We start from the raw sequence: 17752 nt of genomic DNA, 5'->3' as shown, positions 1-17752 counted from the left end.
AGCTGTATTTTGTCACTACCTTTGCTCCTAAGGTTCTTTGTCTAAGAGTCGTCAGATAAGTGCCAAGAGGAGTCTCCAGTTCAACCATGTCTATGGGCTGCAACCGAGTATAAATACGAGGGTGACAGGGTTCTGAAGGATTCACCAACTCCGCACTGTCGGCCATAATAGGAAATCAATTACCATTTTGCCCAAATTCACGGCAATCCGGCGTTAGTATTTGGTCACTATACACAAGTTCCCAAGAAATAGTACGTAAGATGCTAGTCAACATGACTAGGGATGCATTAGCCATGAGTCGCAAACGGGTCCCAGTCATCATTCAAAATATCACTAGGGCCGGAGCAGGTAACCTTGAGAAACAAGGTATCAATCGCTTATCCGCCAAGGCGAAATCATAGGAACGTAAACTGAAGAAACCTTCATCGCCAGCAGCACTCACGAGGCCCAGCCACGCCAACAAGACAAAGAAAATCGGGGCTACCGTTATAAACTTCCAAGTCGAAGACATCAGCCTATAGCGTCGGTTGGCTGATGTTGGCATTGAATCTCTTATAGGCATAGAGTTGAAGTCGTGTGATCAACCTTGCCCTCAAGGTGGATACCGATCGAGGAGAATTGCTTCTAACACCAGTGACGGTCGACTCGCTGAAATTTATCGCTCGCCTGGCGCTAGCAACGGGCTTAATCGAGGGTAAGCTGTCGGATGGAGAGAATCCGAGGAAGGTGTTTTGTCTAGTGCGGACCAAGAGAATGCTCTTGTTCCATCTTGATTGATCACTGCACTAATTGTTGAGGCCTTTAAACAGCTTGGCTGTTGGTTGAGTCATTGCAGCAGCGGTGACAAGGCTCAGTGACTGTGGATCTTCCGCAGTATCAGCGCTTAATGAAATGGGTATACAGATTTTAGGACGCTTGCAAGGGTGGTAGATATTGACAACACCACCAGACAGCTCACGATACCAGTTATTCCTGTACCACGCACTTCCAACGAAGCTAGCCTTGAAGAGCTCTCTACCTCGACTGGGCAGTTGCCTCAAATCTTATTTACCGCGCTGGAAAGCCGTTGGCTCAGGTTATATCGACCGAGACGGATGGATTCCGAATTCTCTCTCGTTCAGCCGAGGCCGAGGACTTTTTGCAGGACTACAACACAGCCACGCTTTTACCATTATGCTCACAGACCAGATATATGAGCTCATTCAGGGTATCTCTCAGTAAGCTTAAAGTGAGTGACCTCATATTTTATCACTAGAGATTTGGTTAGTAATCCTGAAGAGTGTTTAACATTTCATGTCGCAAGCACTTCAGGATAGGGTAGTATAGACAATCAATCAGACGCCTCCAGACATCATCAGTAATCTTTTTGTCGTAGATATCGATGTCACTAACTTTCTTATAATAAACTTCCTCGATTTGGCTATGTTTAAAGTATCTAGCATGGCGGACCAAATGCCAACTATCTGAAAAAATTGCCTCTTGCTATCAATGACCAACTGCAAACTCAAAAGCCCAAGCAGTGTTTTTATCAACATTCGTCTGGTAAACAGGAAACGTCACGGAGTTTCCAGAGTAGGTATGCGAATACACTCCTCTATCAGTGGGGGCTGAGACTCCTCCATAGTGGCCATTATCAACAAATCCATAGGTGTGGATAGCAAGACTGCCTGAAGTCGGGAGACCCACGGAGCTGAGGTTGTTTATGGTAATGTACCACGTACCAGTAGCGATATTCACGCCCGTCAAAACGCGAACCTTGTCTGTTCCGATAGTTGTATACACGTCCAGCTTCCCGTCCCCGCTCCCAGTCGTGGTGGCTCGAGTGCCGGTCATGTTGAGGTTGTAATACTTGTAGACTTGGTACTCGCCGTTGGGGACGTACCCTCCGGCGGTGCAGCTGTTGTCATCGGACTTGCCTAGCAGAGATGCCATGAAGTCGTGCAAGGCGCATCCGCTGAGCCAGTTTCCACGAAGTCCGATGTAGTTGTATCGCTCCAGACGTGAGATCCACCAGGCTGCACCTGTCGCAACCTGCTGTGAGAAGACGGCGTATTCGTTGATGTTGACTTGGTTGTCGGGTGCATTGTACTGCTGACGAAGTGCTTGCCAGTTACCATGGTCATTGGCCACGTCGCCAGGTTCGTCATGCCACGTCCACTGGTCGGGAACTACCTTATTGGCCATGACATATTTCACAAATGCCACCCACCAACTGTTTGAGGTCGAAGGCTGTCCAGCACTGGAGGGACCGACGAGGAGGACGTTTTTAAATGCGGAGGCTGATGGGAGTACCGGAGTTAGTAGAATTCCTCCGCGTTCAATCCATCAAGACTTACAGGATCGAATGCGTTGGTATGTGCGCTTCCACATCTGCAGATATTGATCTTGGCTGCGGCTCCAAAAGTAACCATCGGCTCTGTGTGTGCTGCGTCAGAATAGCACTGGCCAGTAGCATAATACAACACTTTCACTTACTCGTTCCAGATGTCGATATCCAAGCCGTCCAACATGTTGTTAGATTGCAGGTCACCAAGCAACTGGTTCAAGAACTTGTCGTAATCTGTCCAATCGCCATTATCGCCAGGCCAGGCCGTAGTTGAGGTTGCATGATCAGTGCCCCAGATATCGTGGGGCAAGAGCTGGAACCTGGCACCGAACTTGCGAGAGGTCAGATAGTTCTGCTTGGTCGAGTTGAATCGCGCGGCATAGGCTTGAAGGCCCTGAACCCAGCCACCCTCGTTCATCTGTGCGCCTCCGGCACGGGCATAGTTAAAGCCCATGTCAGTGTAAAAGTGATCAGGGATCTGAGTTGGGGATTGGCCAAACCCGGAGTCAGGAATGCCGTAGATAAACCCAGAAGCCAAGTGCTTCGGCGGCCCACGACCCTTGGAGAGGTCGACTGTAGCCGTGTTGGATGACGTTTGGCGGCGCTCGAGGGCAGACGAAAGGCCCAGCTGAGGTAGCGCTGCCAAGGCCACCAGGCCGCTGATAGTCAGAGATCGCATAGTTCCAGGTAGGTGAGAACCTTGGAGAAGACGTAAGATTTTGAGATTTGAGTAAGTAGCGAAGATGTTGTCGTGATGTAAAGGCTTGAACTAGAAGCGATACATGTGTCGTGGGATCAAAACTATACTTATACTTGACAAGTTAGGGGTATCACGGAACTCGGCAGTTTAGCTGGTTCCCGCACTAACTACCCCGTGGGGACGGATGAGGCGTCCGGCATTGCCTCATAGGCTTCAAGGTCAAGAACACTTCCATGCCCCTCTAGCAAATGCTCTAGAGGTTTTCATTAGTCTACGTACTCGAAAGGTCCCTGTCTTAGTTCAGCACGTCTCTCCGGTGGGAGGCTTTGGTCTATAATTTGTGTCCGGTGGGGAAAGTCCGGTGGGAGAGGCGATGGTTGATCAGTGTGTATGCGTTCGCATGACATCCATGATCCAAGGCTAACATTGCGGGGTAGTATAGGAGAAGTTTCACGCGATCCAATCATCTCACAAACTTGTCAAAAGGTGGGATGACCCTGATTGGTACGCTTTTTGCTGATATTTTATGGTATTAAAAAAGCAGACCGAAATTACAAAGGCATATCTAACACTATCTGGCTTAAAATCTTATACCAATGCTTTGCTGATGAGTTCGTTTGTGTCCTATCATATTCTGACCATATAGTTTTAACAAGCCGCCGAAAGCTATCGCTCGCTTTGTACGGCAAAGTTTGTCTAACCACGTCGAGCCTTGACAAGACGAAACGTCTTGTTTCTGTAACCCTGAGAACGGACTGCGGAATAAATGCGGTCACGGTATGTGATCTTCCTCATAGACATGCTAACGATGTAAGATCCAATAAATCCCATTCCAGCCGCGAAATGAAGATATCAGATGGATCATTATTGACTCCCTCTGGTGTTCTTGGACAGTGAAAAACTTGAGACCCACTGCCGCAGAAACATATCACATGGGGTGAATGAACTTTGAACCTGATTCAGCTGGAATCCTTTCAAGTGTAGTCACAAGCTACAGAGTCAAGTCAATGAGAGATTTCGCTCGAGATGCTTTATCCTTTGCAACATCAGAACTGCTGGCTGATGCATTTTATCCACCGCTTGCGTTGACGACAAGATCATCAAAGGTCAGGTACAGCTGCAGCAACCCAGCTTTACGATATGCCTCGGCTGTTTCTAGTAGATGAGACACGGGGGCGTTATGATCCCGTGTATCGACATCAAAGTCTTGCGGCTCCTCTAGAAGCACGATAGTCTTAAAGTCCACACTCAAAAGCTCTTTCTCGAGCTCGCGAGCGACTGCTATGTCGCAAAGGGCCTTGCTTGCTATTTTGAGGCCAGTGGTTGTCTGATCTTGTTTGTAATCGCACGTGTTTCGACAGAGGGCCAATAGCCGGCCGAAAATCTCAATGACCTCGTTCGATATGCCACACCAAGAGTTTGGAAGTGTTCCTAGTGGCTTAAGACTTGAACTGATTGACTAATGCTCAGATGATGTTGTTCCAAAAGTATCATCTTCTGGTAACATGGCCGGACGAAGTCTGTCCTGGTATTTCCGTCGTCTTTTCTCGACATTTCAGGGGTTTGAGCCACGGTCTACCAATGCAAGAAGCATCTCCCAGTAGACCAAAGCTTGACAGAAATAGGCATATAGCAGAGCGTCCGCCGCCTAAATCCCAAGATTCTAGATAGAAAGCAATTCTCTAGCTGATTCCAGCCACGGATCGTCCGAGTTCCTAGAAGTGACCCAATGGGATGAGGTTCACATTGCCAATACAGCAAAGACCAAATCAGCTGTAACTTGACCTACGCCTACGTCTCGTACTCGGGATATTCCGTGGGTAATGGCGAGAGTAGATTGTTCTCTCAGCGACGTTATGGCTTGCCTCAGATGGGGCATAGTGTCTACAAGACACACAGCCGACATGACTTGCATCGTGTAGAAGGCGGCCTCAGATTTATCCCATGAGTTTCGAGCAAATAAGCGATTGTTGTTCACCTCGAAATCGAACGTGGAGCGAACTGGATAAATGTATCGAAACCAGTATTCGATTAGCGTTGTTGATATGTGAAAGGCGGGGACTGGATATTAAAATCATCTGCTTGAATTTCAGGTGGTGGATCTTGCGATTGGTCATCTCTTCCAGAAATCGTCCGTTCAGATATTGATGTCTCGGCCTGAACTGGAGTAGGGTGAGCATAAGCTATGAAGAACGATATATCTATAAACAAACCTTGCAAGTTTTAAACGGCCGTATACTGTGATAGGTAGTTCTCGGCCGTTCTTTCTCGTTTCTTCGTATCTAGTCAGCACTTATAATGCGGTTGCTGTTTCTTGGCATTTCCGGTGGTGTAGGGTCATGAAGAAATGCGGGCCTAGGTTAATCCGCTCCCGCATTCATTTCTTCCAACTCATGATTTCCACTACTACCAGCCTAGCTCCCTAAATTCGTCATCCTTGAAGACAATAGCAAAGAGCATGCCACCTATTAACCCAGGCCTCGAGCCTCTCACTCGCCACGCCTGCGAGCCATGCCGGTACCGTAACATTCCCCCTACATGGTGTCGAGACGCTTACCTTATGATAGACGTAAGAAGACAAAATGTACGGCTGAAAGACCTGTCTGCTCGTATTGTAAACGTCTTGGAGATCAATGTCATTATCTACCAAGAGGTCGGCCTGGGTCTGACGGTGGGAGGCCGCGAAGAAGAGCAGCGTAAGCCGGACTAATGCGAACTTTTACTACGACTAAGACTTATTTTCCATGACAGCCGGAAACCTATATGGAGTACATCGGCGCGTGCAGCAATTAATTCCAATGACCTAATAAGCTATGCTAATCATGCAGTGGACTCCGAAAATCAAAGATGCGCAGATCAACCCTCTCACGCTATAGACCTTTTGTCAATGCAACAGACTTTCGATATATTTTCTACCGCAAGGTACTACCTTTTATATTATCCTTAGGGTTAGCTTGGAAAAGATTTTATACTGATTTGATGTCTTGAAAGACCCGATCCGAGCTTGCCAGTCATTAGTCATTTTATTGATGTTTATAAGAAGAAGATCCACCTCCAACCCTTACCAGTATTTGTCGAACCAGACCTTGCTGCAAAGCTAAACACAGCACCTCGATATCTTCTCTGGAGCTTCATGTCTCTCATGTTGAACTTTTCTACTCACAATTTTTTTAACGGCCAGGAATCAACTGCAGCTGAGTTCTACTCACGCGAAGCTGAGCAGACTGTCATGGAAGAGTCCTCCGAGGGGGTACCAGCGATAGAACTAGTACAGGCTTTATGCTTAATAGCTTTGAAGCATCTCAAGAGTACGCTAAGTCTGTTCCTAAAATTTATTATACTGACCGATTATTCAGCCCAAAAGCTCAACCGTGCTTGGATGACGACGGGGACTGCCTCAAGAATAGAGGCCCTACGGCTTCTCTCCTACGAATGTCTATCTACACCCAGGGACCATGCACAGACTCGATCCTACTGGCTTGTACATGCTCTCGAATGCCTTTTTGTACCAATTAAAACCACTACGTCTGATTTGCAAATTCCAGACTATCCCGACTTGACTCTGATACCACCTCTGCCTGACTCTTCTGGTACAGAAGAAGCTGCCCAGGATACCGTACATGTGACTGGCTCATCTACCACTGAGATCGATAGAGTCGGCATTATCGCACACAGTTTGCGCATCATCGACATATGGGGAGAACTCACATCCTATTTGCACACTCTTCGACAGGGCAAAACTGAAAAGTCTTGGTCGCCTGACTCAATACATATGAGAATAAATCTTGAGCTGATCGAGTTTGAAGCCAAGAGTCCTAAAAAGCTCTTTCTTTGCAATGCATACCTCTCTAGGCGAACCAAAGATGAAGTTTCTCGGTATCCCGAGTTTTGGAACCGCTTTATGGTAGGCCAGCTGATGTGGCACGCCACCCACGCCATTCTCAACCACCCTTTTATCCATCTATCTGTCTTGGCCTCTCGAGGTAACATCCCTCCGTCATGCTTCTTCATGCAGCAAAGGATTGATATGGCGATTTATCATTCCAACTGGACATTTCGACTACTCGAAATGTTCGATAACCTAATGGATATAGTTGATCCGATGATTGCGAACGCAATGGCCAGTACTGCGACGGTCTCCTGGTTATTTCAATTCTCCAAGGACCAGGAGATCGCTCAAAAGGCGCAGAATAACTTAAGCAAATGTGAAGAATTCTTGTGCCAAGTAGCTCAGACCTGGCCGCACATTTCACAGAAGGTATGTAGCAGATATTATGTAAACTTACACGCCAAGATATTCAAGTCAAGAGCTAACACAAAGACCCGAGATTGATGCTCTACGAAAGCTCCAGGCACTCGCTAGGGAGAACTACCGGCAATGCTCAAGTCAAGGCACAACAATCAGCTTTCAATCTGCATGGTTTTGGGACCTCCTTTCACCCAGGCCTTCGTTCGGGGCGAATGAGGCTCGTGCACCTGACTTGAGAGGTGAGACCAAGTCCGAGATTAGTCTCAAGAACCATTTTGTTTTGCCTCTGCATGATGGTTTAGGCTCCGAGCCAGGCAATCCCCTCGTTGGGTTGGCTGTCGATCCGTTCTTGGTCATGCCTGGAGAGCTGGAGCTGTTCAATATTGACTCATTGTCCCATGACTTTTTCCAGAGCGGACTTTGGGACCCAATCTGATGAGGGCAGCATTCATTTTGGCCCAGTCTCACATGGTCGAGATTGGTGTGCCAAGGGCAGTGGGTACGGAGCTGCAGAGCTCAACTTTGGTTGGCTCAATTGTGACTATAATATGGGTACGGAGGCTGACTTAGACTTATTCGGTTAGCTCGCGACGTATAGAGGAATATGCGGCGGGTACGGAGTCGCTGGGTATTCCCTAACTGGACGTGCTAAAGTGAGATTGAGGGCTTCAGCCTCCGAAATCTTCGTTCTGGAGAGATATAAAATCATTTCGTATGGTAGTAAATCATGATTAGTTTTCCGTCGTAATTCATCGTTGACCTATCTTATCTCTAGACCAAGCAAAACACGCTGCTCCCAGTACTATGACACGAAGCACAGCAGCCCGACACAACCGGGTCACCACGGATAGAAATGGCATAATCGAAAACGTCCACTATGTCCACGTCGCTGTCACCGACTCTGAGGGCTGTATCATCTTTTCTGTTGGCGATCCCACAAGATTCACCCTTGCCCGCTCAACGGCAAAACCTGCACAAGCTGTTGCAATCATCGAGACAGGGGTCTGTGACACTGTCTTTGATCAAGTTGACCTTGCCCTCATCTGTGCTTCACATAATTGTGAAGATAAGCATGTGGAAAGGGCCAAGGCCATGATGGTCAAAGCTGGAGCTCAGGAAGTACAGTACCGCTGTGGTGGACACGCGTCCATATCTCCGGCTATCAACAAGCTCTGGGCCAAGAGAGGTGTCGACTACACTGGAGGTGTCTATAATAATTGTTCTGGCAAACATGCTGGTATGATAGCTGGTGCTCTCGCCATCGGTACCGACCCCCAAGACTACCACTTACCTGAACATCCCATGCAAGTCCGTACCAAACAAGTGGTCGAAGACCTCTGCCCTAATCCAAGCCTTGTCCAATGGGGTGTTGATGGGTGCAACCTGCCAGCCCCAGCCTTCCCACTCTTCTACTTGGCTCAGATGTATGCCAAATTCGCCGCCGCGGCCGATACGCCAGAGATATCTTCTTCCACAAGGACTAAGAACCTCGCACGAGTTTATCATGCCATGACACAACACCCCGAGTTTGTTGCAGGAGAGGGGAGATTCTGTACAGAGCTGATGGAAGCATACGGAGGACAGTTGATGGGCAAGCTAGGTGCTGATGGGTGCTATGCTGTAGGGATACGCGAGTGCGCCGACACTAAGCGTCTAGGAGTCCACGGTGCTGTGGGCATTTCCGTCAAGGTAGATGATGGAAACTACGAGGTTCTCTATGCTGTGGTAATGGAGGTTCTGGAGCAGCTCAACATCGGAACAATCCAGACAAGAATGTCACTACAAGAGTGGCATTATTTCAAAAGGCGGAATACTGTGGAAGTCGTTATTGGTTCCGTCAATCTCGACGACATACAACTGCACGACGAGTAATCCACCTAGACAATGCACTACTGGTTGCACAACACGCGCTCAACAAGAATGTCAGAGACATTGCATGGCTATGAAAAACTGTGATGACTGTATCGGGCACCTCTTGATCATGGGCGGAGCAGAGTCAGCTGCACTAGAAGCTTGCTCTCAGCCAGGTATATGTTACAATTATAAACCCCATTACGAGGCCCCAACGATACCGAGCTAATGCATGAATAGTACTCTTACTACTGCAACTGCGGCTGATTCGTAATGGAGTTGAGCGCTGGACTTAAATGAGAGACATGCACAAAGCTTCAAATAATCTTTAACGGGGAGCATTGCATACCTACCTCCACAACTCATATGAGGGACAGAGCATTGGTCAAAGAAAGCGGAGCGGAACAAAAGCGATTTAACACGAAGAAAGTCGTATAAGTATATTGCCCAGCGAAACCAGGATACGATATTATTGATCTATTTGCCTTCCTTCAAGTAGCCAAAAGACAGGGTGGGACGGATGAACCCAGCCTCCTCGGGGAACACGCCGTAGTCCCAGACGGTGTAGAAGTTCTTCAGGAACCGAGTACCAAGCAAGGCGAAGCCCTCAGCCCCAGAATCCATCGGTGGCCAGCAAGCATCGTCTCTGTTTGCAAAACCAGGAAGAGCCAGTTGATCGCCGGTGACGTTGAGGAACCTGCTGTCACCGTAGTAGCCAACCTCGAAGGCAACAGACCAGTCCTTGGTAAACTCGCTGCACAGGGGAATATGGTCGCCGTTGAGAATTGCCGTCCAGTTCATGCCGATAGATTCGTAAACTTCGACGATCTTGGACTCGGGAAGTGTGATACCAGAAGCTCCAGTGTCAAATACAACCCTAACATCGATGTCGACCTTAGATCTGGTCTGGGAGCTGTTCTTTCCCTTTGTTGAGGCGGTAGTGCTGTGAAGTACGGATCTCCAGACATCATAGTCATTGAGGTTGGTGTTGATCGGAATATCAATCAAGTCGCCCTTGACGTACTCCTTCTCCTTGGACCCTCCTAGTGTGAGGAGGCCCTTTCCCGGCTTGCCCTTGGTATCGTCGCCATCTTCTTTCGAATAGTAAATTCCGAATCGAGGCTCGTCCACCTTCTTCTCCGCCATAAGAGTCTCGAAAACGGGTGTAGCGCCGCCATCAGCGATGCTACCAAAAGCCAGGCCCATGAAGCCGGCAGCGGCCAGCGAAGACCAATTGCTCTCGTTGGCTGCGATAAACTTCGACTGCCAGGTCAGCCCGTGCGCCTCGAAGCGCTCTTCCACGGTCGGGCCAGCAACTTTTCCTCCGAGATAGTCGATGGAGGCGTCCTCTCCCGTGTATTTGCCAGTAGAAGATGCGGTGAAGTTATACCCGACTCGGTCCTTGTTGTAGTGGAGACACTCCGTGGCGCACTCGCTATCGATCATCCAAGTCGAAGCACTTCCAGTGTCGAAGAGAAGAAGGAAGTCTTGCTCGGGCTTTCCGACGCCGACCTGAACCATTTTCTATCAAAGTTAGTTTTCGCATGTACGACACAGTCCGATCAACATACATAGCCATCCTTGATGACCATGGGCATGTCCAAAACGGCAGCTGAGGCAGCGCCGAGAAGGGTCGAAGTCGCCAAAACGGCCGAAGCGAAACGAGTGACAGAACCCATTGTTGTATGAGGTCAATGACGAGGTCGAGCAAATGTGAAAGGGGCGGGATAGGCCGTCAACAAATCGTAGGTTGCTGCGATGTCTTATAGGCAACATACACCATGTGACGTATTGCGCACCGAACGAGATTAAGTGGCCAGCGACTCCATAAACACGAACTAATCTCGGCTGTTGTAGCTATTATTAGGGTGCGCAAAGCTAAAGGACGGCATTTGCTTAACATCCCTTGCATAATCTGCATCTATGCACTTCACAATCCGTCCATATATCTAAGCCCATCAGATAGCTCGAATCATCTCTCACTGTAACTCACATCGTTGTCCATCACCTTATCACAGCAGAAGCCACCAATCGACAGTTTTCTTTTCCAATTCGAGCGCGGGCTCTTGGTGAATGAAACCCTGATACATGAGGCCAGATGTCGCATGCCAAAGGAATCATAGAATTCTTTATCTGTTGTGGTGATCTTACCGATGTTTACATCAATTGATAGGAGATCGAATGTTCAGTGCATGATGTTTGTGAGACATGCTAAAAAACTTAGCGCTTGTGCAGTCTTGGCTTGATACGAGCAATCTCGGTTTTTTAGTGGACAGGATTACGCTGTAGCCGGAGATACCGAGGCATGGGCTCATACTCTATTGGTGGCTTCAGCTTCAGGGTAGCAAAATCTGTCTTTAATTTTTGTAAGCATACTCTATCCAGTATGCTTTCGAACACTCTTTCAATTGTCAGAAGTGTATCAGAGACACTTGCATCGTGAGCAAAATGGCCATATTGCTTTGGGAGGAGACTAACTGGCAGATTGGTGCATCTGTAGCCAGAAGGCCTTAATAACTATGGGGCAAAAAGGTACATTTTCTTTGCTGTTAGATGAACTGAATTGAGTGAACGATGATACTTTCTTTCTTGCTGACCGAAAAACAGTGATTTAGACCTGCTCTCAGCCTCTGGCTTATATAACCTATGCGAGATACCTGCGGCTTGCTCCAGGAAGCAATTGGTGTTCGATATGTAGTATTTAAACTTCACGTGATCCAAGACATACGTCACAATTACGTATTATTTACTGTACTGCCCGTCTAAACGATTAACCTAACTTTAGGAGGTTCCGCGTATTGTGTGATGAGAATCGTGCAAAGTCAGTCCGATGAAAACGCGAATTTGAAAACCGGCTTGAATGCCGAAGTTAAAATTTAAGGAAGACGCATAAATCTGTCATGATTGGCGGGATTTAAGCATCTCCGTCCGACGATAAAAGTGTCCAATCAATAGCCGACATTAGTCTCGGCAATGACAGCGAGCATACCTGTTCCAGAAAGGTTCGAAACCTACTTCTCAACGGCTCTAACCGTCTTTGGACTACCACTTCTTCTGAATAATCATGACAAACGGTGAGAATTTGCAAGCCGACCGGGATACGACCTGTCAAACTTGGCCCCAACACAGTGCTTGACGTTTCCTAGGCGGACATGACGAGTGTTTCACGGCAAACCCGGAACACCTGACTAATGTAGACACTCTATCTTATCAAGAATTAGCGTGGAATATGGAGCCAAATCGGCGAACTGTGAGGATCTTAACTCATCGTAGCATGAATCAGCTACCATGGCACCCACCATCTGCTCGGCGTTATTGCGTAGACAGTATAGTCTTCGGGCTTGGTTAACGGAAATGCCTTGGTTTGCTCCATCGATGAAACCTCATGAGCTAAGGGTCTCGAAAGCATACAATGGGGCGACAAGATCGGGTTTTCAACAACCAACTTCTTAAGAAACCAGATTCCCTCACCATCTATTGACAGTCCCATGCCAGTCATTATCAATCTATAAAGTGGATCGTCATTTCCCAGGCTCATCATGCGCTTCTCATCTCTTTCGGGCGTGTCTGCCCTTACCTTGGCCGCTCTCACGGCACCGGCCTCATGCAAGCCCGCCGATTCTACCTACGATTACATCGTTGTTGGCGGTGGCCCTGCTGGCCTGATCACAGCTGAGCGACTCTCCGAGGCCAACAAGAAGGTGCTGCTTCTCGAGCGTGGACATGGTCCAACCGTTGCAACTGGATCCAATCACACTCTTTCTTGGGACTCTTCGCTCACCCCGATCGACGTTCCTGGTCTCTCTTCTGCTGTTGGTGGACTTGATCTATGGAACGAGTATATGTGTGATGATACTGCTGCATTGGCCGCTTGTGTCCTTGGTGGCGGTGTCACTGTCAACTACATGGTCTTTGTGCATCCTCCTGCTCGCGACTTTGACGACAAGTGGCCCAAGGGTTGGAAATGGAACGATGTTGCACCGGCTGCCGACAGACTATATGCTCGCAATCAAGGCACTCTAGTCCCCTCCAAGAATAACGAGCGATACGACCAGGGACTCTACAATACCCTGTCTGGCTTTTTTGATAATCTGGGCTGGAAATCGGTTGACATGATCAAACAGCCCAACGAGAAGCACGAGGTTTACAGCTGGCCATCCTGGAATGTCAAGAATGCCTTGAGAGCTGGGCCCGTCAGGACTTATCTCCCCCTTGCCCAGAAGCGAAATAACTTCACTCTTCGCATGGGTTCCAAGGTCATTCGCGTTGTCCGATCTGGCTCACGAGCTACTGGCGTCGAGGTTGAGACTGCTGCAGGTAAGAAGGAGATTGTCAAGCTTTCCAAGAACGGTCGCGTTGTTCTTTCTGCTGGCGCCCTTACAACTCCTCGCCTGCTGTTCAACTCTGGTATTGGTCCCAAGAAGCAGATCCTTACTGCTAAGAAGACTGGCGTCACTCTTCCTGCTGAGAGAAACTGGATCAACCTTCCTGTTGGCGAGAACCTCATGGATCACCCCATCTTCACCTTCACCGTCAAGACTGATGGTGCTTGGGGCATGCTTGACACTGATAGTGTCTTGAACGGCACCGATACCAAGAACATTGATCTCTATGAGCAGAAGTCCTCTGGAGTCCTGACTCAAGGCCGCCATCGCATGATCTTCTTCAGCTCCAACAAGGGTTCTGATGGCGTCACTCGATACTTCCAAGGATCATGTGCTGCTGGAGGTGATGGTATCGCTTCCATCAAGGTCTACATGACCCACGGCCTGACCTCCACCGGTGTTCTGGGTATGACTGAAGAGGGCAAGACTGTCATTGAGAAGTCTCCTTACCTGCAAACAGATGGAGATGTCGAGGCCGCGAAGGCCTTTGTTCAGGATATGGTTGAGAAGATCACTGATTCTTCATCTGGATTCGTTCTTCAGAAGGAGACCAACACCACAGCTATCATCAAGGCTGTCACCAGCGGGAACCACTATGCCGGCACTACCAAGATGGGTACTGATGACGGTCGCAAGGGAGGCTCTTCAGTTGTTGACACCAACGCCAAGATATATGGCATGGACAACCTTGTAAGTGTAGCTTGTCTCTTTCTACCGATCTACTCGCTAATCATCTCTAGTTTGTCTCTGATGCTGGCATCCACCCCGACCTTCCTACTGGTAATATCCAGACTATTGTCATGGTTGCCGCCGAAGCTGCAGTTGCCAAGATCCTTGCTTGTTGAAGAACCTCAGTTTTACAAGGGTAAAAAAGGGACTCTGATAAATACATAAAATAGTACTAGCGGAACATATTGGAGATAATTTTATGCTTTAAAATATTGTAATAAGTGCGCTGTAGCATCTAAGTAGGTGTTTTTAGACACTTTTGACCACCTCGATGCAGACCTTGCCGAAATGCTTCATGCTCTCCAAGTATTCGAAAGCATCCCTGGCCTCTTCGAGGCTGAAAACCCGCCCATCAATCACTGGCTTAATATTGTTGGCTTCAATTGCACGATTCATCTCCTCAAATTGCACGCGGGGGCCCACGTATGCGATACGTGTAGTGCAGAACCTGAAAAACATGTCCATAAGAACTGGCTGCTCTTCAGGGTGAGCACCAGCCCGTACTCCAACGACAGAGATAAGTCCGTCCATCTTCACCGCAACCAGGGACTATCAAGTTCCGGCAAGTTAGCAGTAGCACATCAAAAGCATGCGAGTCCCTTCTATACCTGTTTTAGAGTCGCACCGCCTCCGATTTCGACCACAACGTCAACTCCATCCCCTCCTGGCGTAAGAGCCTGCGCTTGGGCACCCCAGTTTTCAACTTCGCGATAGTTAATGACATGGTCAGCCCCCATTTCTTGAAGCTTCTTGGCTTTTTCAGCTGAGGACGTGGTCGCAATGACTTTGGCGCCAGCTGCCTTGGCGAACTACAGTCCGAGTCAGTTTGATGTTTTTGGCTCTGGTTAATATAGGCAACTGAGACTTACAAGGATAGCAAAGGTGCTTACGCCGCCAGTTCCCTGTGTGAGAACCCACTGCCCCGGGAGTAGAGGGCGACCTTGGGCACCAAACAGAGCGTTCCAGGCAGTCAGCCCTGCCACTGGCAATGTGCTACCCTCAATAAAGCTGAGGTTGCGTGGAAGAGCAATCACGTATTGTGCTGGAATGACGACATACTCTTGGAGGACGCCATGATAAGCGTTTCCCAATAGCAAGTTGATGTAGTGCGGCTTCATCGGACCAGATTGATGTGCTCCGTTCATGATTGTCGTGACTCTGTCGCCGATCTGAAAGTCCTGGATATTAGACCCGATGGCTATAATAACCCCAGATCCATCCGAGACAGGAACGACATCTTTCAAGGCATGTTCGAAATGGCCCTGGATGCATGTTAGTATAAGCCGAGGCGGATGGGGATAGGGAAAAGCAAAGACAGACTCTGGTGGTGCCGACGTCGTGGTAGTTCAAGGAAATAGCGTGGACTGGATTGAAGTGAGCAGGAAAGAAAATGACCGGAACAGAGTCGATGAATTGAGCGATCTCTTACCCTTTATCATGACGTCGTTGGGCCCAAGTTGAGGGATAGGCGCCACCTGCATCTCAAGCCCCAATGGGCCATCGAATCGCTTAACCACCCACTGTGTCGATTTCTGCGGGAGGGACATGTTTGAAGTGAAGTTATGGATATTTCTGTCTGGCTAAGGGCAATGGACAGGCTTCTATTTAAATACTTGACTTCATCTTGGGAATGTCGGCCGTCCCAGTTATTCTGAGACCAGGAACTCTTCCCGGTTAGCTAGTCCATGTCTCTCTTGGAAGCTCTGATGGCAGGGCAGGGTAGATTATCATTGGCCACGAGCCTGACGCTAATGCAACTTGCTTAGGTATGGGGACAAGTTAGTTCTGAAGCTGCAGGTGGCCTGATGCTCATGTAGCTTGCTTAGATTAAAAAAATATACGATAAATAAGTAAGTTCTGAATAAAGCCCGAAGAGGCCAGAGCCCCGGGTTTATAATGGAGACTATCATTGATTGGCCAAGAGCCTGACGCTAATGCAACCTGCTTAGAAATGGAGCCAGTTAGTTCTAATCCGAGCTCATTGTGGATCCCCAGATTCTCTCCAGAAGTTTATCACAGACATCTCAGCGGGGTGAAAAAGGAGCTTCCCTAACTTGGCGACATTCTCAGCTCTTGAATATGACGGAATCTAGTCCGCAACAAAACAATACGGCCATGAAATATCCAATTAACGTGGATGCGGTCCCTCTCATTAAGCTGAGTGACATGGCGCAGCGTAGAGAGATACGTACCGCAAGCGAGGACTGGACTGGCATAACAAGCAGCGCTGAGAGACGCAAGCTGCAGAACCGCCTCAACCAAAGGGCATATGGTGAGCATTGGTTGAATTTTGGAAGCTGGGTACCTGCTTATACTTTGGGATTGCAGAAAGAAGAAAAGCGTCAAGACGATCGGCATCATTACATCTAAAGCAAGGCAGCAGACCGCGTTACGTTTCCATGGCCACAACAGATACGCCGGATGCGCCGGAACCACCATCTGCTCTTCAGTATCTGAATCTGATAAAACCTCCCGCAGGCTTCAAGCCTAGATCGGGATGTCTACTGCTCCGCCCGGACGCCCAAGGCGCAATCCGCGAGTTCGTCAAAAAGGCCTATGAAGATTATGTGCTGGGTTGCCCGCAGCCATGGTACTTGTCAACTCTCATCCAGGTCAACGTCTTCAACGCCCTTGTTCAGAATGGTATCGCATTGGGATTCTCAGACTGTTGGCAAAGAAAGAGTGTCATCTCTCCTTTCTCTATAATTGGACCAGTGCAGTCCTGTGACTCTTACCCGCTAAATCTTCAGCCAACAGCCTTGCAGAGGACTGTTCCCCATCATCCGTGGATTGACCTTTTCCCAATCCCCCAAATGAGGGATAATATCCTGCTCTCACTCCGCCACCTGGATATGGATGAGCTATGCGGCGACCTGCTCGACGTTAAGCCTGGCTTGGACGGGAAGCCGAGCCTGATAGTCTGGGGAGACCCTTGGGACCTCCGTGGATGGGAGGCAACTCCTTTATTTTTACAGAAATGGGGGTGGATGCTAGAAGGATGTCGAGATATCCTTCAAGCTACTAATCACTGGCGTGAGAGCCGAGGAGAGGACAAAATACTCTTCTAGAGGGTAGACAATAAATTTGCATTATAGCGTTCCTTGTGATAACAGATAAATCTGAGACTCATTGGTTTATGCATAGAGTTGGCCATTTAAGCATCTCCCTGCCACCTGTCCTTACTGTCGAAGCTTACATTCAATAGATCCCCACTGGTTCTTAGTAGCATGCCACCAACCGTCATTGATAAACCGCGGTAAGCACTTTCTGTATGTCTGAAACTCCGCATGCAGGTCCTCGTTGGCTGCTCGGCCACACTGCTAGTCCCCCCCGCATTGAGGCTTGACATTGTCCTAAAATCCGTTGCATATACCGATAACGTCGGGCACGCCATCGGCGCCGATGTAATAGCGGAGGCCGTTTACTGGATGGTCGTCATAAGTGCAAAGAGATGCGTTGACGGTGGCCAAGAAGGTTGCGAGGGTGGTGATAGCTGAGAACTTCATTGCTGG

General features: G+C 48.6%; 8 protein-coding genes across 8 annotated transcripts; 4 read left to right on the top strand and 4 right to left on the bottom strand.

Annotated features, from left to right (window-relative positions):
• Positions 1–1410: 1410 nt before the first annotated feature.
• On the bottom strand, positions 1411–3005 carry FOBCDRAFT_320167 (glycoside hydrolase superfamily; the record flags this gene model as incomplete). Its single annotated transcript, XM_059612041.1, has 3 exons — positions 1411–2279; positions 2337–2416; positions 2476–3005. 3 exons carry the CDS (start codon positions 3003–3005, stop codon positions 1486–1488), a joined length of 1404 nt encoding a protein of 467 aa, XP_059465053.1. The 3' UTR covers positions 1411–1485.
• Positions 3006–4095: 1090 nt separating this feature from the next.
• On the bottom strand, positions 4096–4452 carry FOBCDRAFT_138190 (uncharacterized protein; the record flags this gene model as incomplete). Its single annotated transcript, XM_059607990.1, has 1 exon — positions 4096–4452. A coding segment is annotated over one exon (357 nt), but the record flags the coding sequence as incomplete, so codon positions are not given.
• A 1566-nt stretch (positions 4453–6018) lies between these two features.
• Positions 6019–7711, top strand: FOBCDRAFT_137079 (uncharacterized protein; the record flags this gene model as incomplete). The annotated part of the gene is made up of 2 exons (XM_059607972.1): positions 6019–7284; positions 7355–7711. Coding segments are annotated over 2 exons (1623 nt in total), but the record flags the coding sequence as incomplete, so codon positions are not given.
• Positions 7712–8079: 368 nt separating this feature from the next.
• Positions 8080–9147, top strand: FOBCDRAFT_320165 (L-asparaginase II; the record flags this gene model as incomplete). The annotated part of the gene is made up of 1 exon (XM_054704901.1): positions 8080–9147. One exon carries the CDS (start codon positions 8080–8082, stop codon positions 9145–9147), a length of 1068 nt encoding a protein of 355 aa, XP_054560876.1.
• A 393-nt stretch (positions 9148–9540) lies between these two features.
• On the bottom strand, positions 9541–10886 carry FOBCDRAFT_224921 (aspartic peptidase domain-containing protein). Its single transcript, XM_031187479.3, has 2 exons — positions 10698–10886; positions 9541–10650 (listed from the first exon to the last, which is right to left on the bottom strand). Exons 1-2 carry the CDS (start codon positions 10803–10805, stop codon positions 9604–9606), a joined length of 1155 nt encoding a protein of 384 aa, XP_031038614.2. The 5' UTR covers positions 10806–10886; the 3' UTR covers positions 9541–9603.
• A 1779-nt stretch (positions 10887–12665) lies between these two features.
• On the top strand, positions 12666–14431 carry FOBCDRAFT_320163 (uncharacterized protein; the record flags this gene model as incomplete). The annotated part of the gene is made up of 2 exons (XM_031187480.3): positions 12666–14201; positions 14252–14431. The coding sequence occupies 2 exons, from the start codon at positions 12666–12668 to the stop codon at positions 14354–14356; spliced, it is 1641 nt and encodes a 546-aa protein (XP_031038615.2). The 3' UTR covers positions 14357–14431.
• A 58-nt stretch (positions 14432–14489) lies between these two features.
• On the bottom strand, positions 14490–15787 carry FOBCDRAFT_136710 (alcohol dehydrogenase; the record flags this gene model as incomplete). Its single annotated transcript, XM_031187481.2, has 5 exons — positions 14490–14789; positions 14849–15049; positions 15110–15502; positions 15561–15604; positions 15670–15787. The coding sequence occupies 5 exons, from the start codon at positions 15785–15787 to the stop codon at positions 14490–14492; spliced, it is 1056 nt and encodes a 351-aa protein (XP_031038616.2).
• Positions 15788–16355: 568 nt separating this feature from the next.
• FOBCDRAFT_137877 (uncharacterized protein) lies at positions 16356–17308 on the top strand (the record flags this gene model as incomplete). The annotated part of the gene is made up of 2 exons (XM_054704900.2): positions 16356–16512; positions 16569–17308. 2 exons carry the CDS (start codon positions 16356–16358, stop codon positions 17306–17308), a joined length of 897 nt encoding a protein of 298 aa, XP_054560875.2.
• Between the last annotated feature and the right edge of the window lie 444 nt (positions 17309–17752).

This window comes from Fusarium oxysporum, chromosome VI (genome assembly GCF_013085055.1).
Source record: "Fusarium oxysporum Fo47 chromosome VI, complete sequence".
Classification (NCBI taxonomy): Eukaryota; Fungi; Ascomycota; class Sordariomycetes; order Hypocreales; family Nectriaceae; genus Fusarium; species Fusarium oxysporum.
Note: the sequence above shows the minus strand (reverse complement) of the source record. Positions and strands in the feature narration are given on the sequence as shown.